The sequence below is a fragment of the Aricia agestis genome, chromosome 16 (genome assembly GCF_905147365.1).
Source record: "Aricia agestis chromosome 16, ilAriAges1.1, whole genome shotgun sequence".
NCBI lineage: Eukaryota > Metazoa > Arthropoda > Insecta > Lepidoptera > Lycaenidae > Aricia > Aricia agestis.
The window spans coordinates 1,603,945-1,630,380 of record NC_056421.1 but is presented as its reverse complement, the minus strand read 5'-3'; the positions used below and the strand labels follow the sequence as shown (position 1 = coordinate 1,630,380).

Genomic DNA, 26,436 nt, shown 5'->3' with positions numbered 1-26,436 from the left:
GTACTCAGATTTGTAGGACCGCGCGGCTTCCTATTAATGCCGTATATTGCTCTTTATCTAAGGCCATCATGATAAGCTTGAAAGCCACTAACCTGATACTTCTTGACAGACTCCATCTGCTCCTTGGTGACGTCGTGCGCCGGCGGGCGCGGCGGCGCGTCCCGCGGCGACTCGCGCGGGGGCACCGCCGGCGCTGCTTTCGCCGTCCCGTTCACCTGCTGGACGACCTCACTTGATATATTCAGTATTCACTATTCACGAGTATTCAGTATATTTTGTTGATAGTGTGGGAAAACTTTCAATAGATGGCGCTAATTCAACATTTTCAAGTTGTGCTATTTATAATAATATAATAAATGCGATTGTGTGTCTGTCTTCGAAAGTCGGAAAAGCACATAGGGTACTTGTATCCCGGAAATAAAATAATTTCTGTGCAACAGAGTTGCAGACATCTACTTACTGGTCAGTTGTAATTAAAAAATTATAGGTTATTTTTTTCATAGATTTAAATTAATCCCTCGATCGTGAAAAAACCAGATTACCAGACACAATAGCTTATCTTTGAAGCATTAATACTTTTTAAGTAACTTTTTGTACAGTTGCTGGTATAGCCTATCTAAAAACACTTAATTCTGTTAACATTTTGATTGAAATAGTGTTACAATTACCAAGAAAAAGTATAATAATATTATGCTAAGCTATAATATTAAGCTAATAAATAAATACTTCTTAAATAGATATTTTAAACACAACACGTAAATCTATATCATAACGCCATCTATGAAAGTTTCCACACAGTAAGTATTTTTTTAAGTTTAAAACCTAGTTATTATCAAAAGAGTTTTGAAATTTTTGAAGGTATTTACTGTCCTCCTAAAATATAAACTGTTTCTTATGTCTGTAAACTGTAAAGTGTGCACCAAAATGTTTCAACATTATAACAAGTATTTCCAAGTCCTAATTATTTAGGGTGGGTTGCACCAAACTATAATTCTTTAACCATAGCAAAATGTCAAATGAACTGTCAAATCCCTAGTAAAAGTCAATAATGGACGCCATATTTGACTATAACCTTAACCTTAATTATAACTACGGGTCTGGTACAACCCACCCTTAGTTTTTTTTTATGAAATAAGAGGGCAAACGAGAAAACGGGTCACCTGATGGAAAACTACTTCCGTCGCCCATGGACACTCGCAGCATCAAAAGAGCTGCAGGTGCGTTGCCGGCCTTTTACGAGGGAATAGGGAATAGGGGAGGGTAGGGAAGGGAATAGGGTAGGGGATTGGGCCTCCGGTAAACTCACTCACTCGGCGAAACACAGCGCAAGCGCTGTTTCACGCCGGTTTTCTGTGAGAACGTGGTATTTCTCCGGTCGAGCCGGCCCATTCGTGCCGAAGCATGGCTCTCCCACGTATAAAGTCTCTATTTTCTAATATAACATTTATAAATTATAAGAAACAAGCAGCCATGTTTTGGTGCACACTGTTACAAAATGAAGTAGTTTTATTTTATATTTAAATTTTCTGGGACAAAATGCACTAGCACTGAAATAAATATCTTTAGAAACCGTAATTAATAACGATTCTACTTAAAATTAGAAACAAACGTGTTTAAATATCACGCCTTCTCTTTCATTAATACCTGAATGTTTATAATCAAAGATTAACAGCAGCTGGCCTCGGTGAAATTGGCTCGTAAATCGTAATACTTAACATAAGCACATAATTAATTTTTAATTTAAGTTTTATAGATTATAAATTAGTGCAATGAAGATATTTATTTTAATGCTAGTACTTAACTGTTTTTAAAATAGTCATGACTCCCATTCGTCAACATTTTCAAATATGGATGCAATGCATGCTTTCCCATTTCATGTTTGCATGCAATTTTCCCCAAAATCAACATACACATACGCTTAACCAAATATAATATTGTACATATTATAAGTAAGTAAATAGATACGATATTAGAAAGAGAAAAAATAAGTGTACAAATTAATCTTATTTTCTCTAGTCTTATGTAAAATAGCCCAAAGCAGACGACTTATAAAAACACTAATAATAATAATTAAGTATTATAAACAATTTAACAACATCTTACTTATCTATTTACTTAGCTTTATACTTATAAATTATATTATTAATAAACATAAATAAATTATTATAAGGATTAGTGCACCTGTAAAAAATATGAACTGTTTTAAGATCTGAAAGAAATATACATTTATAAATTACAGAATACTAAATAGAGATTTTTGAATATTAAATAAATACTTCTAGGGCCCATTTGCGCAAGTCTGAGTAGTTGTTACTCGTAATCGCTTGTCAAATATCACAGCTTTTCTTTCATAAAAACAAATAACGAAAGAAACATTTTTATATATATATATTTTAATCCGCGATCCTATTTAATCCAGACTTGCTCAAGGGGGACTCAGAATGAGATTTTTCGTAGAAAACTCTTCAAGTCTTGCTAGATCGTCTTAAAAATATAAAAATTGTAAAACCGGAAAATGAAGTAGGTAGGTACATAGAATATAAATAAAAATAATAATTACTATTTCACCAACGCCACGAGTTTATCGCTTGCTAAAATAATAATATGCTTTATCTGTTTCTAACATAGAGTAATAAAAATTAAAATGTATGGCTGGTCTCTGGTTTCTAATAATGAAAGAGATAGCAATATCAACGATATAGACCCAGTCTACACGGTGCGTTGCGTTGACGCAGCGCTGCCGTTGTGTTGTTTTACATACGCTGCGTCGTCGCAACGCACACATGACGGACAGCAGCCCCCGAGACGAAGCGGGAGATGTTGACGTTGAGACTGCTTCGTAATAATTATAACGCTGCGATGACGCAGCGCCAGTGTGGCCGGCTATGCGTCAAACGGCAGCGCTGCGTCGACGCAGCCCTGAAGCAACGCGCCATGTGGACTGGCTCTAACTTAACGGCCGGCTTACATTATTACAATCCAGTGATCCAATTAAGCTGTGAATTACTACTGGATATAAACGGGCACTGGAATGCACTAAAATGTCATTCGTTCCAGTGTCCGTTTACAGGGCAATCCAGAGCCAGATTCGATCACTGGATTGGAATGTAAATGCGTTGGTGAAATTGGCACATTAAAATTCGCGGACAGAAGAGTGTTGTGCACCAAGCGTGTTATGATCATGATGGTGGAGAAAGTGAAAACATGTAGATTATATTTAACGTGAGATTAGCGATAATGACCATAACCACCTCGTAATTTGCGTTAAATAAAGGTATTTCATTAAAATTATGTTGTCTTGACTTTTGTGTTAGCTAAAATAAAAGCTAGAAAATAGTTTAGAATGGCATAATATTTCACATTGTCTTTAAATTATCTCGTTTGAAGGTTATGCCGAAAGAAGCAAACTTGGATTTTCGAGCTATTCGTGCTTACTAAGCGATTATAAAACCAGCTGTGAGTATCTAAACACACTAGGCAGAAAAAACGCGGCCGAAGTTCCGCATGATTACGTCTGCAATGTATTTTAAATTACCGATGACACACCATGCCGAAATTACGTCGTTATATTGTATGCGTTTGATTGACGTAAATATTTCTTCTTTCACTCCGCTCCCAGCCTACTTTACCGTTTTATACAAAAATTGCCACAGATGTGGGATTACGTGGGAGAGCCATGCTTCGGCACGAATGGGCCGGCTCGACCGGATAAATACCACGTTCTCACAGAAAACCGGCGTGAAACAGCGCTTGCGCTGTGTTTCGCCGAGTGAGTGAGTTTACCGGAGGCCCAATCCCCTACCCTATTCCCTTTCCTACCCTCCCCTATTCCCTTCCCTTCCCTACCCTCCCCTATTACCCTATTCCCTCTTAAAAGGCCGGCAACGCACATGCAGCTCTTCTGATGCTGCGAGTGTTCATGGGCGACGGAAGTTGCTTTCCATCAGGTGACCCGTTTGCTCGTTTGCCCCCTTATTTTATAAAAAAAAAAAAAGATGTATCATGTAGAGCAGATAGGTGGACACAGTTTAATATTTATAGAACAGTACTCTAAACATTTCAATAACTATAGGCATGCTTGTTGTTGATTTCTCTTAATGCTACAAGCATGAAATTTTAAAGCCTTTTCCAATTTTCAAGTATTTCGTAAGCTGGTTTCTTATTCTAGACCTTAAAACCCTTCTGCTAACCGAAATAAAACCCATGGTTAGTTATTTATGAATATAAAGCAGTTTTTACCTATACTACTATGTTTTCACTCTAGACCATAAAGTTAATATACCTAGCGGAATAGAGCAACAATCTCGAGCTGTCAAACGAAACCGAAATTGGTTTTCATCTGCGTGAAAAATATGTGTACACAAGCATGATTGAACATGAATTCTATGAGATTAAATTGTCAACGTGCGGTACGTGCCGACTGGACGTCAAAAAAAAAGAGTGGTGCTGTCATGTATCACACGTCTCTTTTTACCACGCAGTGTTACTGATAGTGACATCTCTCTTGCTCAGGCCTTTGTTTCTCTATTCCGCTAGGTATATTAACTTTATGCTCTAGACGGCAGCAGCAGCTTGGACAGTAAACAAAAAGTTTTGTTCCACGTTCGACAACGTTTCTGTAAAATCTCTGATATGACGTGTGCAATGTCTTGGATTATTAGGTATTGGTCGGATTATTTACTGGGTGTGCTAGTGGCGCCCTTTGCTCAGCCATATCTCTATTCTTCTACTTTTTTATATAATATATCATTATCATAATAATAACGTGCAAAAACTATGATAACGATTAAACTGCTAAATATTCATTTTTCGTCACAATATTTTGTTAAACTACAAATAATAAGATTTAATAAAATCCATGGATGTTGTGAGCTTATATGCATCACGTTTAGACATTTAAAAATATTAGGATAGTCATCCAATAATAATACAGTTTTAGTTTAACAATAAGATTTTCTACGGAAATAAAAATAGTGACAATAATTACTTTAGGGTGTCAATATGTCCCTTAAAAATATGTAAAGAGTTCACTGTGCAGTGTAAGTATTAAAGTAAGCGCTGAAAGAGCAATTTTTTTGTAACTTATATGAGCAAGGAGACAAGGACTCAGTGTGAGCATTTTCCCATACAAAATAATTCATATTATAGGGGACAAATACACACCCTAAAGTATTATCACTTAGTTTAGTTACACCTTGTTATTATCTTCGTACTATTTTAAACAAAAAATCGTATGCCCAAAACATCCTTGATTCTACCAAACCTAATCGGTAGTAACAGAGAAGTTGATTCATAAGTAGATGGGGGTTCCACGTAATTTCGGCAGTCAGACCGCGGCTAACATGACAATTATTACCCCACCTAAAAACGTAGGTCCGTCTTGAACCTATGAAGTATGAATCAATTTATCTGATATATTATTTCTCACCTCCGGGCGGAAACCGTCAACTTTCTTCCCGCTGCGCTCACCGATGTTGCCGTTTTCCGCCTCCGTCGATGAGAAAAGTAGTATACGCACCATGGGCAGTAAATAAGAAAGCCTCAGATCACATGTTTGTTGACAGCCAACAACATGTGATCTGAGACATTTCTTATTTTCCTGCCCTATGTGTGGAATGTACTATTGATAATATTATAAAATATTATGTATTACCAAAATATTACCAAAATCCCATGTTAGTGACATGACCCATGAATGATGCGCGTGCTTTTACCTGGAATGCGACACTCTTTCTGTCCACCGTACCCGGGTACTTGGGTGTGGTTTTGATGATCTGGACGAAGCTGTCGGGGACGTCCACAGCCATCTCCCTGCCCAGCAGCACCGGCGTGTCGAAGCCGTTCTTGATCAGCACGGAGTCCGTCCTCGCGGAGTACATAACCCCCTCTCTCAGCATGGAGTCTGTACTCGCCGAGAACTTGGCCTCCCTGCAGTCAAGCAGGTCGTCTCCGTTCGGTATCAGCAGAATCTTTTGACTGTCCGACTCCGATTCGCACTTCGCCGTCGAGGACTTGCTGACGTCCGAAGTCCGCAGGAACTCGGACCCCTTGCTAATGTCCGACATACGCAGGAAGTCGGACCCCTTGAAGTCGGACCCCTTGCTGACGTCAGAGATGCGCAAGAAGTCGGACCCCTTGCTGACGTCAGAAGTCCTGAGGAAGTCGGACCCCTTGCTGACGTCAGAAGTGCGGAGGAAGTCGGACCCCTTGCTCGCATCTGAAGTGCGGAGGAAGTCGGACCCCTTGATGCCGTCCTTGCTGCTGGAGTCGGAGCGGGTGCTGTAGGAGGTGCCGGAACCGGAGGAGGGGCGGGGCTCGTCCCTGGGGGCGGGGCGTACCTGCGGGGGGCGGGGGGGCGGGTAGCGGGGCGGGGTCTTGTTGCGGGCGATGAAGCTGTCCGGCACGTCCACCGCCATCTCGCGGTGAGGGCCTGGAATTGAGAAGGAGGGATGTTAATTATGACTTTATCTTCAATGCTAAAAGGTTTCAACTTTCACTTAATTTGTAGATCCTCGTAAAACTAATGATTTAAAAAAATACTATCCAAAACAGTCAAGCATATTTTATTTTCTCTATTAATTGATCGTTTGGTCAATGAATACCTTCGTTACCTAACTTTGGAGATGGTTAATTTACAAGCACAAGAGGATGGTAAGTATACAATTGTATTAATTTTGTATACAATAATAAGCAGAAAGAAACATGATAGCGATTAGCAGCGCAATAAAGGATTATAAATCGATCCTTCGTTAAAATTCAAAACTTTAAATACCGGTACGGGTGATCCTTAAGCCGTCGGCATAAAGGCTATAATGTGAGGGAGAACATAAATATCCGTCCAATTTGTCGTATGAATGAGGGTAGTTACACGGCCGGTGGCTCGCGAATAGGGTTGTCAGTCTGATTTTTAACCTCCGACCAAAAAAAAAATGGGTTTATTTGTGTGTGTTCTGTCTGTGGCATCGTAGCATTTAAACTGGTGGAATGATTTTATTTTGCAAAATAAAAATTTACTTAACCAGTTTCCCCGGATGGATGGCAATCTATGAGGGGCGTCCTGGAGTCTGGACTGCGACCAGGCCGGACCGGAATGTTATTTTTTATGTTAAAGACCTTTTTAGCTTAAAATTTATTCATACCGGGTTTTTCCTTTTGTCCTAGTTTTAAAATATCAAATTTGGCCAGTGGCAGCCCTAGTGAGTTGTGAGTTGTGACGTCACCACCCTAGCCTCACTTTGGGTGTTCAGTCGACTGCATCGAATCGATGGATATTTTAAACAGGTGTGCATTTTAAACCAAGGTCGGGACTTCGGCATGGGCGTAGCCACACTGGGGCAAGCTGGGGCGCTTGCCGCACCCTGGCTCTAAATTATAAGGTGCCTAATTAAACAAAAAAATATTATTATACTAACAACAATCAACGATAGGTTGAGTGCTGCCCCACCCTGAGCCCAAGGCTGGCTACGCCTATGGACTTGGGAGATTCTAAATATTGCTATAAGTACATCGGTTCTTACGTCTTTATAATGGGAAACTGACTGGCTGGATAAGATGCCTACATCATCATGTAGGCACTAAGAATCAACAAAAAAAAATCTCTTTTCAATTTCGCACAAACGCCAAATTATACACAGGTATTAACTAAAATCTGCGTTTGTGGAGCACAAATGAAACTAATGATACTTCATCATCACGTCAAAGATACAATTAAAACCGAATTAGAATTGATGTGAAAAGCTTATAACAATGGAACAATTTATACCATTCATATATCGTGCTAAATTATACTGAATGTATTGAAAATGATTATAAGTAACCCCGTTACCCCAGCGTCTTGCTATTGTTTGACGAAGGTCACTGCTTCTATACAAGGTGCATAAGTCAAGTATTCGATGTAGCCTAGTTTATAATAAAAAATAATTTACAGCCTATCATAGAACCTTCTCTTTTGAAAGTCGGTTAAAATAGAAGATGCAGTTGCCCGAAATTCTTTTGTGTTGGCCTGAAAGGAGCAGTATAAGACGGACAGAAAAAGTGGTATTTATACAATATTACAGTAGCGTGGATTTAAAAATATAGCTTTTTGCTATATCAGAAACTAAATATTCGCATCACCTCCGTCACAGAATATAATTAACAGTATGCCTCCGTGACGGTAGAGAAACGGCGAATCCATACGTATTTACTGGTATTGCTGGTATGTAGAACTTGTTTAATTTAGATCCAGTGGAGTTAGGCCGTGTAGATTCATAAGCTTGACTCTACATGAGATCTCATTAATTCTTTTTCACAGGGTAGGTTTACCCAAAAACATTTCTTGTAAAATGTCGCCGAGACAACCACATAAGGTTTTATGTGGTTGTCACGGCGACATTTTGCAAGAAATGTTTTTGGTGGGATGGGGTTTTCACATTGGCCATCGGTAAACAAAAACAATCAGCCATATTGTTATAAAATCATGTTATAATTTTAATATGTTATATTATGATCTACCCGACAATTGCCCTTTTTTACCACAATTATGATCTGAGCTATAACGGTAGTTATAACAAAATATAAAATAATAAAAAAGTGATAACACTTTCCGTCATAGTCCATAAGAAAAGCGGGCAATTTATAGCGGGCAGGAAAAATACGACGGTCCCTCGTAAAATTTTATGTTGCCCATCAAATATTATTTTTACTCCTGTAACCCGATTCTCATATGTATTAAATACAGCAACCAATATTAATAAAGCTTTCTATCCAATCTTGATCCTATGACCTATCAAATAGCAAAAAATTCTCATATTTAGGCCATACAAATTACGACGAACAACCATGTGATGTTGGAATTTTTGTTTTTTTTTTACCAATTAGAACGCGTTCGACATTGATTTAACAACCAGCTCGATTTTTAAATAAAATTATGGGGCAAACGCGCAAATGGGTCACCACTCACCTGATGGAAAGCAACTACCGTCGCCCATGGCCACTTGCAACATCAGAAGAGTTGCAAGTGGAGTGCCGGCGTTGTAGTGTTAAGCATAATATTAAGTTTTCTTCTTGAAGGTTTGCAGATTGTATTGGTCCGGAAATATTGCTGGCGATAGTTCGTTCCATATAGTTTTACTAATTATAGAATACTGTTTGTTCTTATTTTGCATCGAAACTGTATCAAAGTTGAATTAAAAACGCAGAATAGGGGTACTGTTTTCTTTTAAAACTGGAAGGATGTTATTTTTATCTGAAAACTATTTTTATTGTGCTTGATAGCTTTTCCGATCATAAACTTATTATTAGCTTAAGTTTAACCGATAATCGATCAGGGTAATATAACCTTTATGCGCATGACTTAAGGATAATTTTCATAGAAACATATAGGAAAAATTAGTTAACGAACAACAACAAAAATTTTACAATAGACCTGAAAATCGAATAGTTAGGATTCACGTATTGAGTTTAGCTCAACTATAGTGCAAATTTCTATTTTAACATTTTTTCCGGCCGAAGGGATTCTAGATATTATGTTTGTATTTTGAGCCATTTTCTGTAAGTATCGGTCCATAATAATTTAGTTGGCAGCGCTGTTTCTCATCCAGATTGATATACTTACTTAGATGAACATTGGCAAAATGAACATAATATTGTTATGTATGTGCTAGGCCTAGTTGTTTTGCACATTTCCATCATATGGAAATGTGCAAAACAACTAGGCCTAGTTCTATAGTGTTATTTTCCTTCTAGATTCTGGATGCTGACCGGTGCTTTAGTGACCGAGAGCTAAGGTTATCAAGTCAAGTTCCTGTCTATAGTTGTTCAAACATATTTTGTCAGCACCGTACGCGCCGTACGCGTCGAACGCACCGCATAGTACACGAAAAGACTGCCGACGAATGTGCGAGGTTTCACATCATTTTATACAATGATACAACGGATTCTAAAATGCGGCGCGTACGACGCGTGCTCTGTTCTTCAGCCGCACGGATACTGACCGGTGTCGGTGAGCGACAGCATGGTGAGCATGTCGGCCTCGTCATCCGGCGGCGCCTTCTCCTCCGCCCCGAGCACCACGATGCTGGAGCCCGACCGCCGCCGGGGCCTGAAATATACAGACAGTAAGATTAGACAAAGATAAAACAGAGCAAAGATACATCTAAGTGGATGGCGGACAGGTAATAGACACACGAGTTTATTATCGTTCGGCAAAAATAAAAGGGGTTGGCGCAGTGTTCGATTTTGTTCTCTTTGGTGCGGCGAGAGGTGAGCGGATTGGATGTGGCCCGCCCGTTGGTACTATTGGCAGTAGATCAGTGGTCTAAAAAATTCCTTTCCAGTTTACTGAATGATGTCAAAGTTATGCGAGAACTCTACTCTAGTAAACTAGTAACATATGTGGGAGAGCCATGCTTCGGCACGAATGGGCCGGCTCGACCGGATAAATACCACGTTCTCACAGAAAACCGGCGTGAAACAGCGCTTGCGCTGTGTTTCGCCGAGTGAGTGAGTTTACCGGAGGCCCAATCCCCTACCCTATTCCCTTCCCTACTCTCCCCTATTCGCTTCCCTTCCCATCCCTACCCTCTCCTATTTTATTCCCTCTTAAAAGGCCGGCAACGCACCTGCAGCTCTTCTGATGCTGCGAGTGTCCATGGGCGACGGAAGTTGCTTTCCATCAGGTGACCCGTTTGCTCGTTTGCCCCCTTATTTCATAAAAAAAAATCACAAGAATTTTCTTCTTAAAAATGTCCTCCCTCAGTGCCAACGTGGTGCCAACCATATTTTTATCGAGGCATTTAGACATATTGATTCTACACAATCTTGGATGACGTCGCCAGGAGGTGAAACAGCTGTCTTTCATGTAATTTATGAGATGGTGCCATAAGTTTTAATTTTGGTCCTCTCTAAGATTATGCTCGTGGGACTGAGTCAACTATGGCGTTAAAATAGCATGCACTTTTAAACAAAGTGCTACTAGCTAACCTATTCGCTTTAAAAACAAACCGTTTTACAATTTTTAATGAACTCTAAAATTTTCTGACGTCAAGTTTTCCCAAATGAGTGAGGCAGAGCTTAATTAGAGGAACTGGTTTATTATTTAATGCGTGGAAAAGAGGAACTATACTGTACTGTACCGAACCAATTAGCGCTATGCTATGACACTGAATAGCGTTGTCGAAGTTTTCTGAGTTCGTAACTACATTACACACCTCAGCTCGGCCTGACACCCCACACACACGGAAGGCTCTAAAAGAGTATCTCACACCCTTGCTGAGAGATACTCGCTTAGAGCCTTCTGCTTAAACACAAAATATATTGTAATCAGGGCGAACGAAACGAGCCCCGGTATATCCTACAACCCTGAGCACTTTTGTGGTACACTTTACGAAAAAATTATCACGCCTATTGGTTTATGCTTTAACATAGTATTTTTATCGGTCAGTCAAGGTTTGGTTACTGTTAAAATTAAAAAAAAACTGCCTTAAAAAGAATATTATTACCACGCAAAAAAATGACGGGAGCCCTCACAAATTCGGCTTTAGCTAGTTATTATTGAAGACGTAAGTGAATGAAGAGGATAACATATTTTAATAACATAAGGGAAATTACTAATTTAACCCTTAAAATTTGAAAAGTTACAAGCTTTTCTACTACAGCATCTATCTAATAATTATATCTGGTTATACAAAAAAACATATCTTATATCTTTAAACGAGCAATTCTTGTATATATAATTGGAATCTCGGAATCGGCTCCAACGATTTTCATGAAATTTAGTATATAGGGCGTTTCGGGGATGATAAATCGATCTAGCTAGGAATCATTTTTAAAAAATGTCATTTTATTCGTGTTTTATTGAAACCGAGCAAAACGGTCAAATAGCTAGATTTTTATAAATTCAAAAACGAACATTTTCAAATTTTTTGTTACTAACTTCATCCAGTATCCACTCACGTCCTTATTTTTTATTATAGTCAATGCAGACAAACAAATCTAACGACAGAGCTACATAAACTTTATTGGTAATAAAATAAACTATGATAAAATCCATAGTATGTTTACAATGTAACAGACAGAATGTGTAAGAAAAACGCATTTCTTACGACTATGATTATACTGCGTGACACCCTATGTGCAGTGAATCTCCCTTATAAGGTACTGAACCGTATCGTTACAACCTTTATAGGGCCCTTTATTAACATGTAAAGGGTTTTTAGATTAGATAGTGATAGGCCAAGAAAATCACGGTTCCAAAAGTTTGAACATGATTAAAGTTTATTAGTTTTACACTTCTTATCTTGCGAAAGAAAATTAATTTCCACAACAGCAACAAATCTATTTTTCGGCAGTGTATATCTGTGTAAACTGTGACTAGAAGAACCTTCATGCCATATTTCATCAGAACCGTTTAAGCTACTTCGCGAAGAGGTTGCAGAAAACATTCATTCACATCATCACTACATACGTTTAGTATAAAACGAGGACGCTTCCCTCTGTTTATCCTATGTTGCTTTGCAATACAGCTATGCAGTAATAGAGACATTTTTGGAGTTACAGAGTAAAGCGCGAGATATACCTATATATAGGCTTAAGGCTACTCTTTGTCATAGAAAAAGGTACGGATCCAGCAGAATTTTGTTCTACAAAGTTACAGTAATATTATCATGCGAAAGTGTGTCTGCCGTCTATCTGTCTTAAAAGACCTCGTCAACGGACAGACATTTAAAGTAATCATAACAGTTTGTTACCTAACAGACACAGACAGACAGACAAATAGCTATAGACAGACAAACTTCCGCATTAATTATATTTTACGCTGTGATATAGAAGAAGATATAGAAGATATAGAAGTATAGATAATAACTGCATTGAATAACGAAATTGAGACAAAAAGGGAGAGGTCAGCGAGGCGCGTCGTTCCGCCCGTGACTATAACGGACGGTGAGGTCGCCATCTCATTTCAAGTGTGTCTTGACACCGCATGAGAACTCATGTGCAGCGCATAAACTATTTAGTAATCTGTGGCACAGGTGTTTAACCACCTAAAAGGAGACGGTTATTACTTATTAGATAGGTACTTGTAGAATTTGTGCACTCTTGTAGGGCGAGTAAATTAAACACAGAATACTGTATCACTAAGCACTACCACTCCGCTAGTGGATGATCAAGAAGAGAGCCTCGCACTGCCCGGGCGACTATCTCCAAATATCATCCCCACTACTAGTGGGCGTGCCTGTCTTTATTTATCAATAATTATATACTACAGTATTTATGGATGCAGTTTTGATTTTCATTGAGACAAGTGTATTTGCAAACAATTTATTGATGACTGAATTGTGGAGTGCTATATTGATATATTTTTTTATCATTGAACAACAATAATAATTGTGTTGCTAAATGTGAGACTACTGTTAATTTTCAAAAACTGCATCTTATTATTAATTCTCCCGTAGCAATTAAGCGTATTTTAATGTATGGGACTTATGTCAAAATATTCATTTAATTAAAGTTAAGTAATTGTAAACTAGACTAGAGCTAGAGTAAAATTGTGTAAAATTTTATTTTCCACAGATTTATCCAATCATTAACGGTCCATATTTTAGGACCATCAACTCAAAGTATGAAATCCTTTCGCTACCACTTTCGAGATTTTTCGCAAACAAAAATATTGTGTATCTTATCAAAATGACGCTACTCTCAAAAAAATTTGCTTGATAGTAATAAAAAAAATTGTTGTAGGGCTCCCGTACTATTATAAATCAGGATAATGTTTGCGCGAACACTTATAATCAAAATTAATTTCCTTAACATAATATATCCCTACAAACTAATAACTCTCATTTACTAAGTGTTCTATATCGGGGTAAAGCAAAACTAAGCTGAAGCTTAATTATTGTATGCAGTAGCTCTGAAAATACTCTGATCAATACTTTCAAAATAAACTTGCTGACCCGTGCTACGAGAACTCGGAACAGAAAACACGTGTAAACTTTACACTATTGTAAAAAGAGAAAGGTTAAAAATAAAAACGAATGCGGACCATGTACCCCTTTGGAAGTAATATTCAAAGAATTTCAATAGTTTCTTACCAAAATATTATGATAACAATTTAGATTAATTAATTAAATATGAGAATTACTTTTTATATTTTATGCATTTAAAATAAGTAAAATTAATGTACGTTTTTTGTTACTTACATCGTTAACGTTTTAATAATAATATTATGCATAACGTGTTGCATCATTTTACATCAATTTTATTCCTCACCGAATTACTTTACTTACATGAAAAGATATATTTACGAGGTACATACTACATAATATACCAAAGTAAGTGATAATACTTTTGAATATGTATGAGCCCCCTGTATTGAATTCACTGTGAAAGTAGCAGCGCCCAAATAGTTACCCATACAAATAGCAAAATAAAATTTGCTCTGTCAGCGCTGCTACTTTCACAGTGAACTCTATAATAATTATAAGACACTTAGGGCCTGTTTCACCACTTCCTAATAAGGCTATCCACCAATTAACTTGACAGATCAAGTATGGAGAATCTGTCAAAAAAGTTGTGAATAGCCTAATAGGCACTTTATCAGAAAGTGGTGAAACATAAAGATACTTACACACCCTAAAGTATTAGCAGTTAGTTTTGTTACATCCTGTATATTTAGCATTATTAATAACCCAAAAGATATTTTATCTAAGTAAGTATCTAAAGGCCTATCACCGCAATATCTATTACTTCTGTCCCACCGTCCATTAACGAAGTCTGTCACAATCGTTCGTGGCCATTTGTTAATATCGACAATCACATTAATACAGATTTCACCCGACTAGCGGTGCGCGTAATTGTATATAGCTAATCAATAGTTTCTAGCCACAAAGCTTTCTTAGCAGGTTTATTTAGACCAACATTATTGTTGTTACAGAAAATATGTAAATTACAATTGATTTTCTGGTTTTTCTGTAGTTCTCATTGAATTATCATAACGGCGATATTTTCTTAATCATCTTTTCTATGAAATTAAATAATATTATAAAAGTTTAAGACAATTTTTATCAAAACTAAGCAAACTGTCAATAATGTACACAAAGTACAACGTAGGCCCCAGAACAGATCCCTGCGGTACACCCACATGTTGGTGCGGCTGAATGGGCGTCACACTCGGGATCGGATGTCCGCTAGACAATACCCGGCGCTCCCCGGCAGGTAACAAGTATTGTGTCTGACCCATATAAAGCGTTTGATACCGTATCAATGTCATGTGTAATTTAAATAAATGGAAATGTTGCAAAAGTTTCACAAATTTTAGGACCTTGTATCAAATATGTGTATATCTTAGAGCACTTAAGCACATCTTAATTTGAGTAGCGTTTTAAAGGAAGCTTTATACTTACACTTTTTTCCACGAAAAATATTCCGGAATAGTCTAGCATGGCAAGTGTGAAGTTCCCACACCCTTTTACCGGAGTCGTACGGACACGTTAATTTTTTATGCAGCGTCCGACAGACTGTGGATTTTTCAAGTTTAAATGGGGTTTTAAGAATATTGAAATCGACGTTGATAATCTTTTCATTTCCACGTTATTGCTTCAAAAAAAAAGTACCACTCTCCTAGTTTGTCAAAATATCATTATTCTTAATAATATGAAGAGGGAAAGACCTAGTGCTAGGTATTTCTTTATTTAAGTAAAGAAATTGACACTAAACTTATTATTATTTCAACGATTTATACTTCGCAGTGCCTAAAGGCTAGAACTCACTATGCAGGTCAAATCTAAATGAATAATTAATTTTAAATATTGATGTAAAATCAAGCGGCAAGCCTCTTCAAAGGGAATAGGAAATTAATTACATCACAAATATTCCATCAGGTATTTAATATCTGATAATTTGGTACACTGTGCAAGTAAACTGAGCGAACAGCACAGAAAATTAAATAGCTACTAAAGTAAAAAAGGTTTTTATTCATTTTTAAGAGTCTAACATTAGAATATAACGCAATCATTATCTAAATTAAATAATTATACACTTTCCTTGCACCAATTCCACTTTATTTTAATAGATTTACTACAAAATTATTATATAAGTACACGATTGGTTTTGAAAAAAATATCATGATAAATCTATTAAAATAAAGTGGAATAAGTGCAAGGAAAGTGTATTATTATTTAATTGAACATGAATTTTTACCAAGAAGTGATTCAATTACATTCAATATCATAATAATTATCTGACTGAATTAAAATAATCTTCTCTTCTTTTAACCCAGGGTTATCTTTGACTCAAATTTGTAAAAATAGGACGCAGACCTACAGTAATTTTTTAGGTCAATGTCAGTAAACGACAGTCTTAAAAAATACTGTTTTGTGGAGCATGATCGAATTCCAAACGTCCATTCGTAAACAATGGTCACGTTTACGGGGGTTTCACAAAAGCAGCGGCTCAGGTTTGACAGGAAACCAATTGTGTACATCGTGACGTCACATCCGAGTGTGACAGAGCTGGAGAATTCTGTACTGCTTTACAGTTTTCAGCGAAAGTGGTATCTAAAATGCGGATAGAACTTCTCATCATTCATTGTATTATACCTGTGCAAAGACTAATTTCATTTAGAGGAATATACTAGCTGTGACACCAATATTTGACTCAGTATTACTGGATTCAAGAAAAACTGTGACACAAGAGTGTTCACTGTTCAGGCATAAGGCAATAATAATAATTCAAATTAAAAAATTAAATACTAATATTAGGAATGAATGCAATCGCTTGCTTTGATAAGATAATTACAGTTGTGATAAATCAAAGCACGACTCTACTAATTATTGCAACACTGGTAATTCCTAATATTAATTTAACCATCTACCTGTCCGGATCTTTCGATGTAAATAAATCACAAAACCAAACTCTTTTCACCATAATAAAATATGATAACACAAACAAAAATAATTAAACGAATGTTACTCGTTAGAAACAACACATAAAAGAGGCGTTTATTCTGCATTTATGCAAATATTTCATCGCACTACAAGCGCACTAACAAAAACAAACTGTTCCAATTTCAAACATCACAAAACACGTTAAAAAGTGGGCGTTCGAATTTCGAACACGCGTCTCCGACACAGGTATGTCTGGCCAACTAATTATTACACAGATAAGTGATAAATAAAATGTGGCAATCTGTGACGTCACAATATGTAAACACTATACTAGTCTGAAACGACGTGTGAAACATAATATGTTTACGGCAATTTTACAATCCATAACACTCCGGGTATAATAATTGATTTGCAGACTGGACTATTACGTATTATCAATTCTGAGCTATTCCTATCTCTAGTAGGGCAAAACCAGAGATAGATCAAATATTGGGAACGGCCGTAAGCCTCTTTGAATTAGCATTTCTTGGGTTGATTGTGAATACTAATATTATATTAATAATTACTTAGTCATTTAGTTATTTAGTTATTATATTATAATTGGGAAGAGTTTGTTTATTTGTTTGTTTGAACGCGCTAATCTCAGGAACTACTGGTCCGATTTGAAAAATTCTTTCAGTGTAGGATAGCCCATTAATCGAGGAAGGCTATAGGCTACATTTTATTACGCTTATACTAATAGGAGCGAAGAAATAGAGGAAAGTGTGGAAAAAAGGGGGAGAAATTATTTGAAAGAGCTTATTAATCAGTGTTTCCCAATTAGTGGTACGCGTACCCCCAGGGGTACGTGAAGTTGCATCAAGGGGTGCGGCTATCAGTAAAAACAAAAACAATTTCCGGATTTTCGGCCATCACAAACTTAAAAACTAAACATCATCACAGACTTCAACTTGAATACGATTTAAAGAAGCGCTTACACGGGCAATTAATTGCCAGCGACACGAATGGAGCGAGCTGGAGCAATTTAGTGGAGCAACATGGGGCAATTTTAATAAATTGCGACGATACGAATTGACGAATATCCGATGGGCTCGTGTATGACAGTACTGCCTAATAACTAGTTGCTGATTGTTGCTGCTTGTTGCCGAAAATTGCTTGCTGTAGTCGTGACGTCAAAGTTGACGAGAGTGGACGAATTTTAGTTGCCCGTATAAGCGTCTCTTTAGACTGAAGCTGACTGAAGGACAAGCAGATTTTTAAGAGCTGTGCAAAGAAAAACGTGCACATTTATCACATTAGCGTCTTCGCCAATACATCATGTTATTTTGATTTTCACTATTGTACTGTAATTTGGTGTTGGTGCCAGTGTCAGCGACCACTGTGCCATGACAGATTGCCTCACAATAATTAACGATGCATGCCAATCACCGGACACAGATATGAATAACCTAAATCCTATTCTAAAACCTAGTGCATATGAATAACAAATACGAGAACAAAAAGGTTTGTTTTATGTTATCCATACTAATATTATAAATGCGAAAGTGTATGTCTGTCTATGTTGCCTCTTCACGCCCAAACCGCTGCCGCTGAACCAATTTTGCTTAAATTTTGTATGTAGATACTTTGGAATCCCGGGTAGGACATAGGATACTTTTTATCCCGAAAAAATGTACGGTTCCCACGCGATAAACAAATTTGGCGCAACGGAGTTGGTATAGACCAGGGGTCACCAAATGGCGGACCGCGGTCCGCATCCGGACCGCCAGCCTATTGTGTGCGGACTTCGTTCATCTCAGGACTTGAACATCTCCAGGATTTAATGTCAATTATCTATAGCTTGCACCAACATTTCACTCCAAACTTCAGAGAGATAATTAGCTACAAAAAATGGTTACTTTTTTCATTGATATCTAAAAATACCTTTGTAATTTTCGTAATTACCTTTACTACTTTACTTTACGTTTAATTAAATTTTTTATATAAACTGTGTGGACCGCGAAGGTCATTTCATGTCTTAAAACGGACCCTGAGCGAAACTAATTGGTGACCCCTGGTATAGAATATAGTAGATGTCATTAATCATTATCATCATCATTACGGTTCACTCCACTACACTCCATTTCATACTTAGATATTTAACAATACCTCGTCTCGTGGTTTGGACTGTTGTATTCGAAAACAGGAAGTCAGCTGACATTTACTACAATTTTATCATTAGCATAATATACGAAGCAGATCTTGAGGAAACATTAACTTTCACACTGGCTCAGCTACCTAATAAAACCGTTATTATAATATATCAATAAATAAATTACAATAATTCAATAGGACATTATAATGTGTTTAGTATTGCATTTCATAGTCATTTGGAAAGTGAATTAAAAATATACAATTTGAGGAGTTTAAAAATAAACAAAACCGGATTAGTCCACGGGAAAAAAATTACACAGTGGCACAGAATCTATACTAATATTATAAATGCGAAAGTATCTCTGTCTGTCTGTCTGTCTGTCTGTCTCGCTTTCACGCCAAAACTACTGAACCGATTGCAATGAAATTTTGTACGCAGTCATTCTAGAGTCTGAGAAAGGACATAGGCTACATTTTGATGTGGGAAAATATCTTATTTCCATGAAAATATCGATGAAAATTACTTCGCATTGCGCGTGGCCAGCGCTCATCCCGGGGGTCCTGGGATCGAGTCCCGCAGGCGGAACAAAAAGTTTTCAATGTTCCTGGGTCTTGGATGTGTATTAAAATAATATTTCAAAAATCTTAAATATATTTTATGTATAATATTATAAAAAATCCAGAAATATATCGACGCGATGCAATGAACATTTTAGTTCTAATACGATTCAACAGATGGCGCTTTTTCTTTACTTCGTTGTAACATAAAACTAATCATACTTATTAGTTATTATGTTTTTGTTTATAGTTTTTAATACGTTAGAATATTATGTTTAATAATATTATCACTTGCTATAATAATAATCAATCTATCTTATCTTATAGAACTCCTACTGCATTTCTAAGGAGTTCGAGTGTGTTGTGTTGGCCTATATTCCATCCAGAAAATATTTTTACATTTTAATTCTAATATATGAAAACAGATGGCGCTTTATTTTTTACTTCATTATTATAACAGAACTAATCATACCTACTTTATTATATATTATTGTTTTTATTCATAACTAGCTGTTGCCCGCGACTTCGTCCGCGTGGACTTTAGTTTATAGCGCGCGGTGTCAACAAAATTTGTGTCAAATTTAAAAACTTTTTAAAACCCTGGTAAGTGGTACCCTTCTTAGGGCCGCGCAGCGCGCTACACCGGAATGGCAGCGCTGAAAGTGCTCGCCTCGCCGCTGCCATTCCGGTGTAGCGCGGCCCTTAATTAATCAAAATACCCAAAAACAGCTGTGCAGTATGCACATAATCTGTACTAATATTATGAATGCGAAAGTATCTCTGTCTGTCTGTCTGTCTGTCAGTCTCGCTTTCACGCCAAACGCCAAAACTACCGAACCGATTGTAATGAAATTTTGTATACTGATAGTCAAAAGCCTGAGAAAGGACATAGGCTACTTTTTTAATGGAAAAAAGGGTTGTAAGGGTCGTAAATTTGTTCAAAAAATTCATAATAGATGGCGCCGTGCGTCTTCTACATCGCGCTGACGCTTGCTCAAAAGTCTTTCTATAAGAGGTGGTATCATCTTACATTTAAGTCTCGATTTTTTTCGATTGTTATATCTATTCTACGGTATTAAATAACTCAGTACTTTATCTGTGCAGGCAGTGACGTAACCTTAAGACCAAATTTCACCAACGACTGTTAAAGTTAATGCTCGAATTAGTATCACGATAGCTGTTTCGTTTTTCATATGAATGAAAGAGAAGACAGGATATTTTAACAAGCTGTTAACACTAACAGACGTTGGTGAAATTGGGGCTAAACCTATCAATGATAAATAGTTTATGGGTAAAGTTGTGTAATTGGGGGGCTAAATAAGCTTTAAAATTTGGCATAATATATAAAGTTTAACATACAAAAATGAAGTACTTATTGTTTGCACACTGCACAGCTGTATTGATTTAAGGGGTACCAGGGTTTTTTTATAAAAGCTTTTGACACCAATTTTGTTGACATCGCGCGCTATAAACTGAAGTCCACGCGGACGAAGTCGCGGGCAACAGCTAGTATTATATATATTAGTAGTACCAAACAGTGGCTAAAAAACTATAGTACCATAATTTATAACTACTACTGAACTAATCCGGTTTTGTTTAAAAATGAACATTTTAAAGCCTTTTTAACCGGTTTTGATTGAAATAATTTACAGGAATTGACGCAGATGGTTCAAGCAAGGTTCAAGAGAAGACGATTCGAAAAATATATTCGCAACTTTTAATAATTTACTGAAGTCAACAACCTAACTCCTTTCAGCAACAGATACAATTGCTAAAACCATAATTTACATTCAATCTACCATTCAATTAGTTCCTATACTCCTACACAGTATAACACAGTACAGTACAACACAATGGGATGTCATCAAACAATTATTGGCGCACCCATGCCGGGCGTGGGAAGTGGGTATTGTGAACTAAAGACACGAACGGACGGGGCGACCTTTCACACGACTAACGCGCGTGATGCTGCGACTGTCCACGGGTGGTGGAGAACAAGAGAAAGAGAGGTTTCAACGATTAGAAATGGTGACGAATACAAGTATACGTGGGGTTCATAAAACGTAGTAATATATAAACAGACGTGAGAGAAAGCTAAAGCGAAATGAAATGAAATAGTTTATTAAATCAAGTTACATAAACTCATTTGTTAGTAAAGGCTTCTAAATTATGTTAGTAACATTATCTTTTATGTTTAAAAAATAATAATACATATTTTGACTACATTGTGCATCACCTCTTTTCCATACCGTTAGATATGGCACAGCAGTGACGCACATATGGACAATCGAGTCGACTAGCTATCATAGCAAGAATGCTGTTGGTACTCCCCCTCACTGAAATAATTGCTATTATTTGAGCTTTTAAAATATATTCAATTCATAGAAAGTAAAGTCTTCTGCATAGTTATTGTTGCCTTATACCACAATAGACATAACGACCAGTAGTTCGACTACAAAGAGACGGACAAGTTTCAATATCTGTCAAATTCGTCGGGTTTCACTAGGATTATAAACGGAATGTGCCTCGCGCTGGTTGATATAATTTATTTTTAAATATTTAAAATAAAGATTTCAAAATTGGATTCTGACAATTTTAATCACATGTGCCAAAACACAAACAACAATGCGACCAAAGAGGAACACATCCATCGAATATGTCATAGTTTTAAATTCGTAGGTGACACCATGATGTGTGTTAACAACCCTAGCGACGATTTTCGTTCTAAGTCGGCATACTCTATCATTCTGTCTACTCTGCTTATACCCTTGAAGTTTTTTGGGTTGGTTATTGTTTTTATGAGCGTGATAATGTTACGTAATTTTCATGCCTGTTACTCTAGGTAAATTAACTTATCATTATAATCTTTTTGAAAATATGTATGTAGTTTATTTTTGAACAGATTACGATACTTTCAGAATAATCCTACTTTTTTCCTACCATGGGTTCGGGAACCAACCCGGCAAGAAGAACCAGCATCAGAAACTACCACTGGATACTTTTAAGCAAAAATATTATTATTCATCATATTTTATCTCAGTGTCTCAATGAACATTAGTAGATATATATTCTTTTAATTTCATCAGGTTTTTTTATTTTTATTTTTACGCGACCCATTGCGAATTCAGACGCACCGTATGCAAAAGTCCTAACTGATCCAATATGGCCGCGACTCGCGGCGGCAAAAAGCGCGAGAGAAATGTATCATCCGTCACGTCTCACCGTGTCCGTCTGTCGCGTCTGTCACTCACAGATCCGTCGTTGTATGATCGATTTTGACTTTCTCTACACTATGGTTCTATGCCATGTTCGCAAAAAAGCCTCTGGCCTAGTAAAGTGTGAAACCATTGAAGTTCAATTCATTCTGTCTTGCTGCAAATTTTTTAGGGTTCCGTATCCAAAGGGTAAAAACGGGACCCTATTACTGAGACTTTGATGTCTGTCCATCTGTCTGTCCGACTGTCTGTCTCCAGGCTGTATCTCAAGAATCGCTATAGCTAGATTTCTGAAATTTTCACAGATTATGATTATGCCGCTCTAACAACAAATACTAACAAATACTAAATGAAATATTATTTAAGTCGGGCTCCCATACAACAAACGCGATTTTTTGCCATTTTTTGCTCGATATCAATGATGGCAAAAGATATTCACAATATACTCAATTGTATTTATACTTTAATAATTAATAATACAATTTAAATAAAATAAACAATTAGGTAAGGGGGGTTTCCAATTCCCATACAAAAAAACACAATTTTTTCCTATTTTTGTTTTATAATGGTACAGAACCCTTCGTGCGCGAGCCCAACTCGCACTTGGCCGATTATTTTTTATTTGCAATCTGATATGATCGAGAGTGTTCTTAGGTGTAATATTATTCTTAATCATCACCTCTCTTATTGATTGATTTCTTTTTATTTCATAATTTAAACTTATTCTAAAATCTAAGTAGTAAACAATTAGTATATTAGATATTATTATTATAAGGCGGGCGCCAGACATGTGATCAAATACGCAAATTCGCCAAGTGTGGCACTGACATTTGCCTATTTGTGCAAAGTTAATTGCTGGCATTTTCCTATATGTGCAAAGTTTGCTCAAACTTTGAAGCCCATGTCTGGCGCCGGCTTAATAATAAAGCACTTATAAATAACTAGATGTCCCGCGCGGCTTCGCCCGCGTAAATTAGGAATTTTACAGAAACATTACGTACATTTTCCCATAAAAAATATTTCCCCCGTTTTTCCCACATTTTCCTGAGTTTCTTCGGTCGTATTAGTCTTAGCGTAATAATATAATATCTAAGCCTATAGTCTTACTCGATAAATGATCTATCTAACACTGAGATAAGTTTTTAAATCGGACCTGTATTTCCTGAGATTGACGCGTTCAAGCAAACATACTCTTCAGGTTTATAATATTAGGTAGGTATAGATTTTTTTTAATTATCGCTTGACAAACTCGAGTCTCGATCTAAAAAACTATGAAATAGTATAATATGGTAGTGATGATGATGATGATGTTAAATGTAATTTGCATAGTAGCATATGCTTTCTGTTCTTAAAACAACGCCGAAACTCCCAAACTTGTATATATAAAGAATCAGAAGTTCTCTCAGCACCTTCCGAACCACGGTGTACCAGGTGTACCTCGGTGCAAAATCTTACTTGTTGATAGCATATGTACTTCTCACGAAACCGAAGTCACCACATGTTTCCATATAAATTTTGAGGAGTTCCCTCGATTACTTATGCATCCTTCATCAGATCACCACTTTTGTGAATATAATACCAAATTGAGATGATACCTTACATACCAAAAGAAAAATTTTGAAAATCGGTTAACAAACGGCGGAGCAATCGTTGAACATAACGATGGCTCCAACGAATAAACGTGCAAGAGCTCTTACCCAAAAAATTTTTTTTGATTATTCGTTAGCATGGCCTATGTTTCTATACACCTATGTAAATTTTTTGGATTTTTTTGACTTAAAATAACGATTTTATAGCAATGTAGACCTTTATTGTACGGAAAAAATAATAACATATATCACATTAATAATAAAACATGCGCTTATTGCAGATTATTTGTTTATTTGATTTCACCAGAATAAACGTGTTAAAACAATCTGGCGCACGTGTCTATCCTTTCCTTTGGGTTATAACTCTTGCACGATTATTCGTTTAAAAATGCAAGCGACTTCTATGAGTAACGCCTCATTGCAGATGGCGAAACTTTGAATATAATAATCACAGCTATTCTATTATCTTTTACTAATTTCTCTTGTCTTTTCTGTTTTCTTAAAGGTTATTCGAAGAGCTATTGTAAAGTATATCAGAAGGGCTGCTGGTGAGTCGCCGGTCTTTTTAAGAGGGAATACGCTCTTTTCTTGAAGGTTTGCAGGTCGTATAGGTCTGGAAATACTGCTGGTGATAGTGCATTCCAAATTTTACAGCGCGTGGCAGAAAGTTACGCAAAAAAGCACGGTGGAAGACTGCCACTCATCAAAGTTATGAGGATGGTATATTTCCGAACAATTCCTCAGAGCACTCCCCGTGATACAACCGATTTAGGATGCAGGGTGAAGCTTTTTACATCTTGGCGTAATTCGAAGGGGTTCAGCCTGTTTGAAACATTATGGCAGTTAACAATTCGAGCGGCCCCTTGTTGGATACGATCCAAAGGGATTAGTTAGTATTTCGGGGTCCCTGCCCAGGCAGGGACCCCGAAATACTAACTAATCCCTACAAGATGCAGGTTCGGCCTCATATGAAATACTGTTATCATCCCTGGGGATGATAACAGTATTTCATATAAGGCCGAACCTGCATCTTGTAGAGTTGCAGGTATTGGTCCAGACTGAAACACTGTCTCGCCTGTTAAGAACACCAGATTTTTCGAGGCTAACTTGGCATCACCCTCTAGATGACATCGGAACTGGACTTCGGCCTTCGCTCGATATGTTTACGCCAAGTATTTCAATGCTGGGAGGGGATTGTTAAATAGGTGCCCTGGAAACGAGGATATACGACTATTGGTGACTTTTTAGTTGTGAGCGGGCAGAATTGGTGGGGTTGAATTGGACTAAGTGTCATCTACCCCATTCAGAGACTTTCTCCTGTGAATTCTCTATTTGAGATATAAGTTCGTTTCGACTGTCAATGACATTTAACCGAGAAATATGGTGGAAGCCGGTAGATAGGGCATCACCTGTACTATCATCCGCATAGCAATAAATGCCGTTGGTCTGTAGCATGTCATTGATCTGCCAAAAAACTTGTGACCTACTTACATAAATTCTCGGGAAGCCGATATTACTATGAAGAAGCTTTGATAGCAGCGCTTTAAGCCAAACCCGATCAAAGGAGTTCACAATATCCAAACTAACAGCCAATGCCTCTCCTCTCCACACAATCACCTGAGCCCAACGATGAGTTTGGTACGCCAAGAGATAACCAGCCAAGCGACCCATTTGGAACCCGTACTATTTGTCGTGTTTGTCGCTTAATAATGTCTGGCCGCCCAAGTATCGAAAGAGCTGATAATGGATTCCATTGTCTTCGAGAAGACGGAGGCTTTAGAAATTGAACAATATTTTTTTTACTGAACCGTCAACAAGAAAATATTAGCTAACTAGACGTTCCGTGTGCCCGCACAAATGAGAAATTTTACGGAAACCGTACATTTTCTTGCAAAAAATAAGCTACGTTCTTTCACGTCATGGTCTACTCTACATCTGTGCCAAATAACTTAAAAATTCATCCAGTAGTTCGCGAGATAAGCGCCTTCAAATAATTTTCCCCGTTTTTATCACGTTTTCCTATGTTTCTGCGCTTCTATTAGTCTTAGAGTGATAATTTATAGTTTATAGTCTTCCTCA

General features: G+C 37.2%; 1 protein-coding gene across 3 annotated transcripts in view; it reads right to left on the bottom strand.

The window, feature by feature from the left end:
* The window catches only part of LOC121734795 (protein PALS1), a 128,336-nt gene that overhangs the window by 49,939 nt on the left and 51,961 nt on the right, over positions 1 to 26,436 (bottom strand). For 2 of the 3 annotated variants that reach the window (XM_042125409.1, XM_042125411.1), the window contains 3 exons: positions 9,975 to 10,081; positions 6,339 to 6,430; positions 93 to 218 (listed from right to left, as the gene is read on the bottom strand). In XM_042125409.1, the coding sequence (XP_041981343.1) occupies positions 93 to 218; positions 6,339 to 6,430; positions 9,975 to 10,081 (325 nt within the window). The remainder of the gene's footprint in view (positions 1 to 92; positions 219 to 6,338; positions 6,431 to 9,974; positions 10,082 to 26,436) is intronic. The other variant, XM_042125410.1, reaches the window with a different exon arrangement.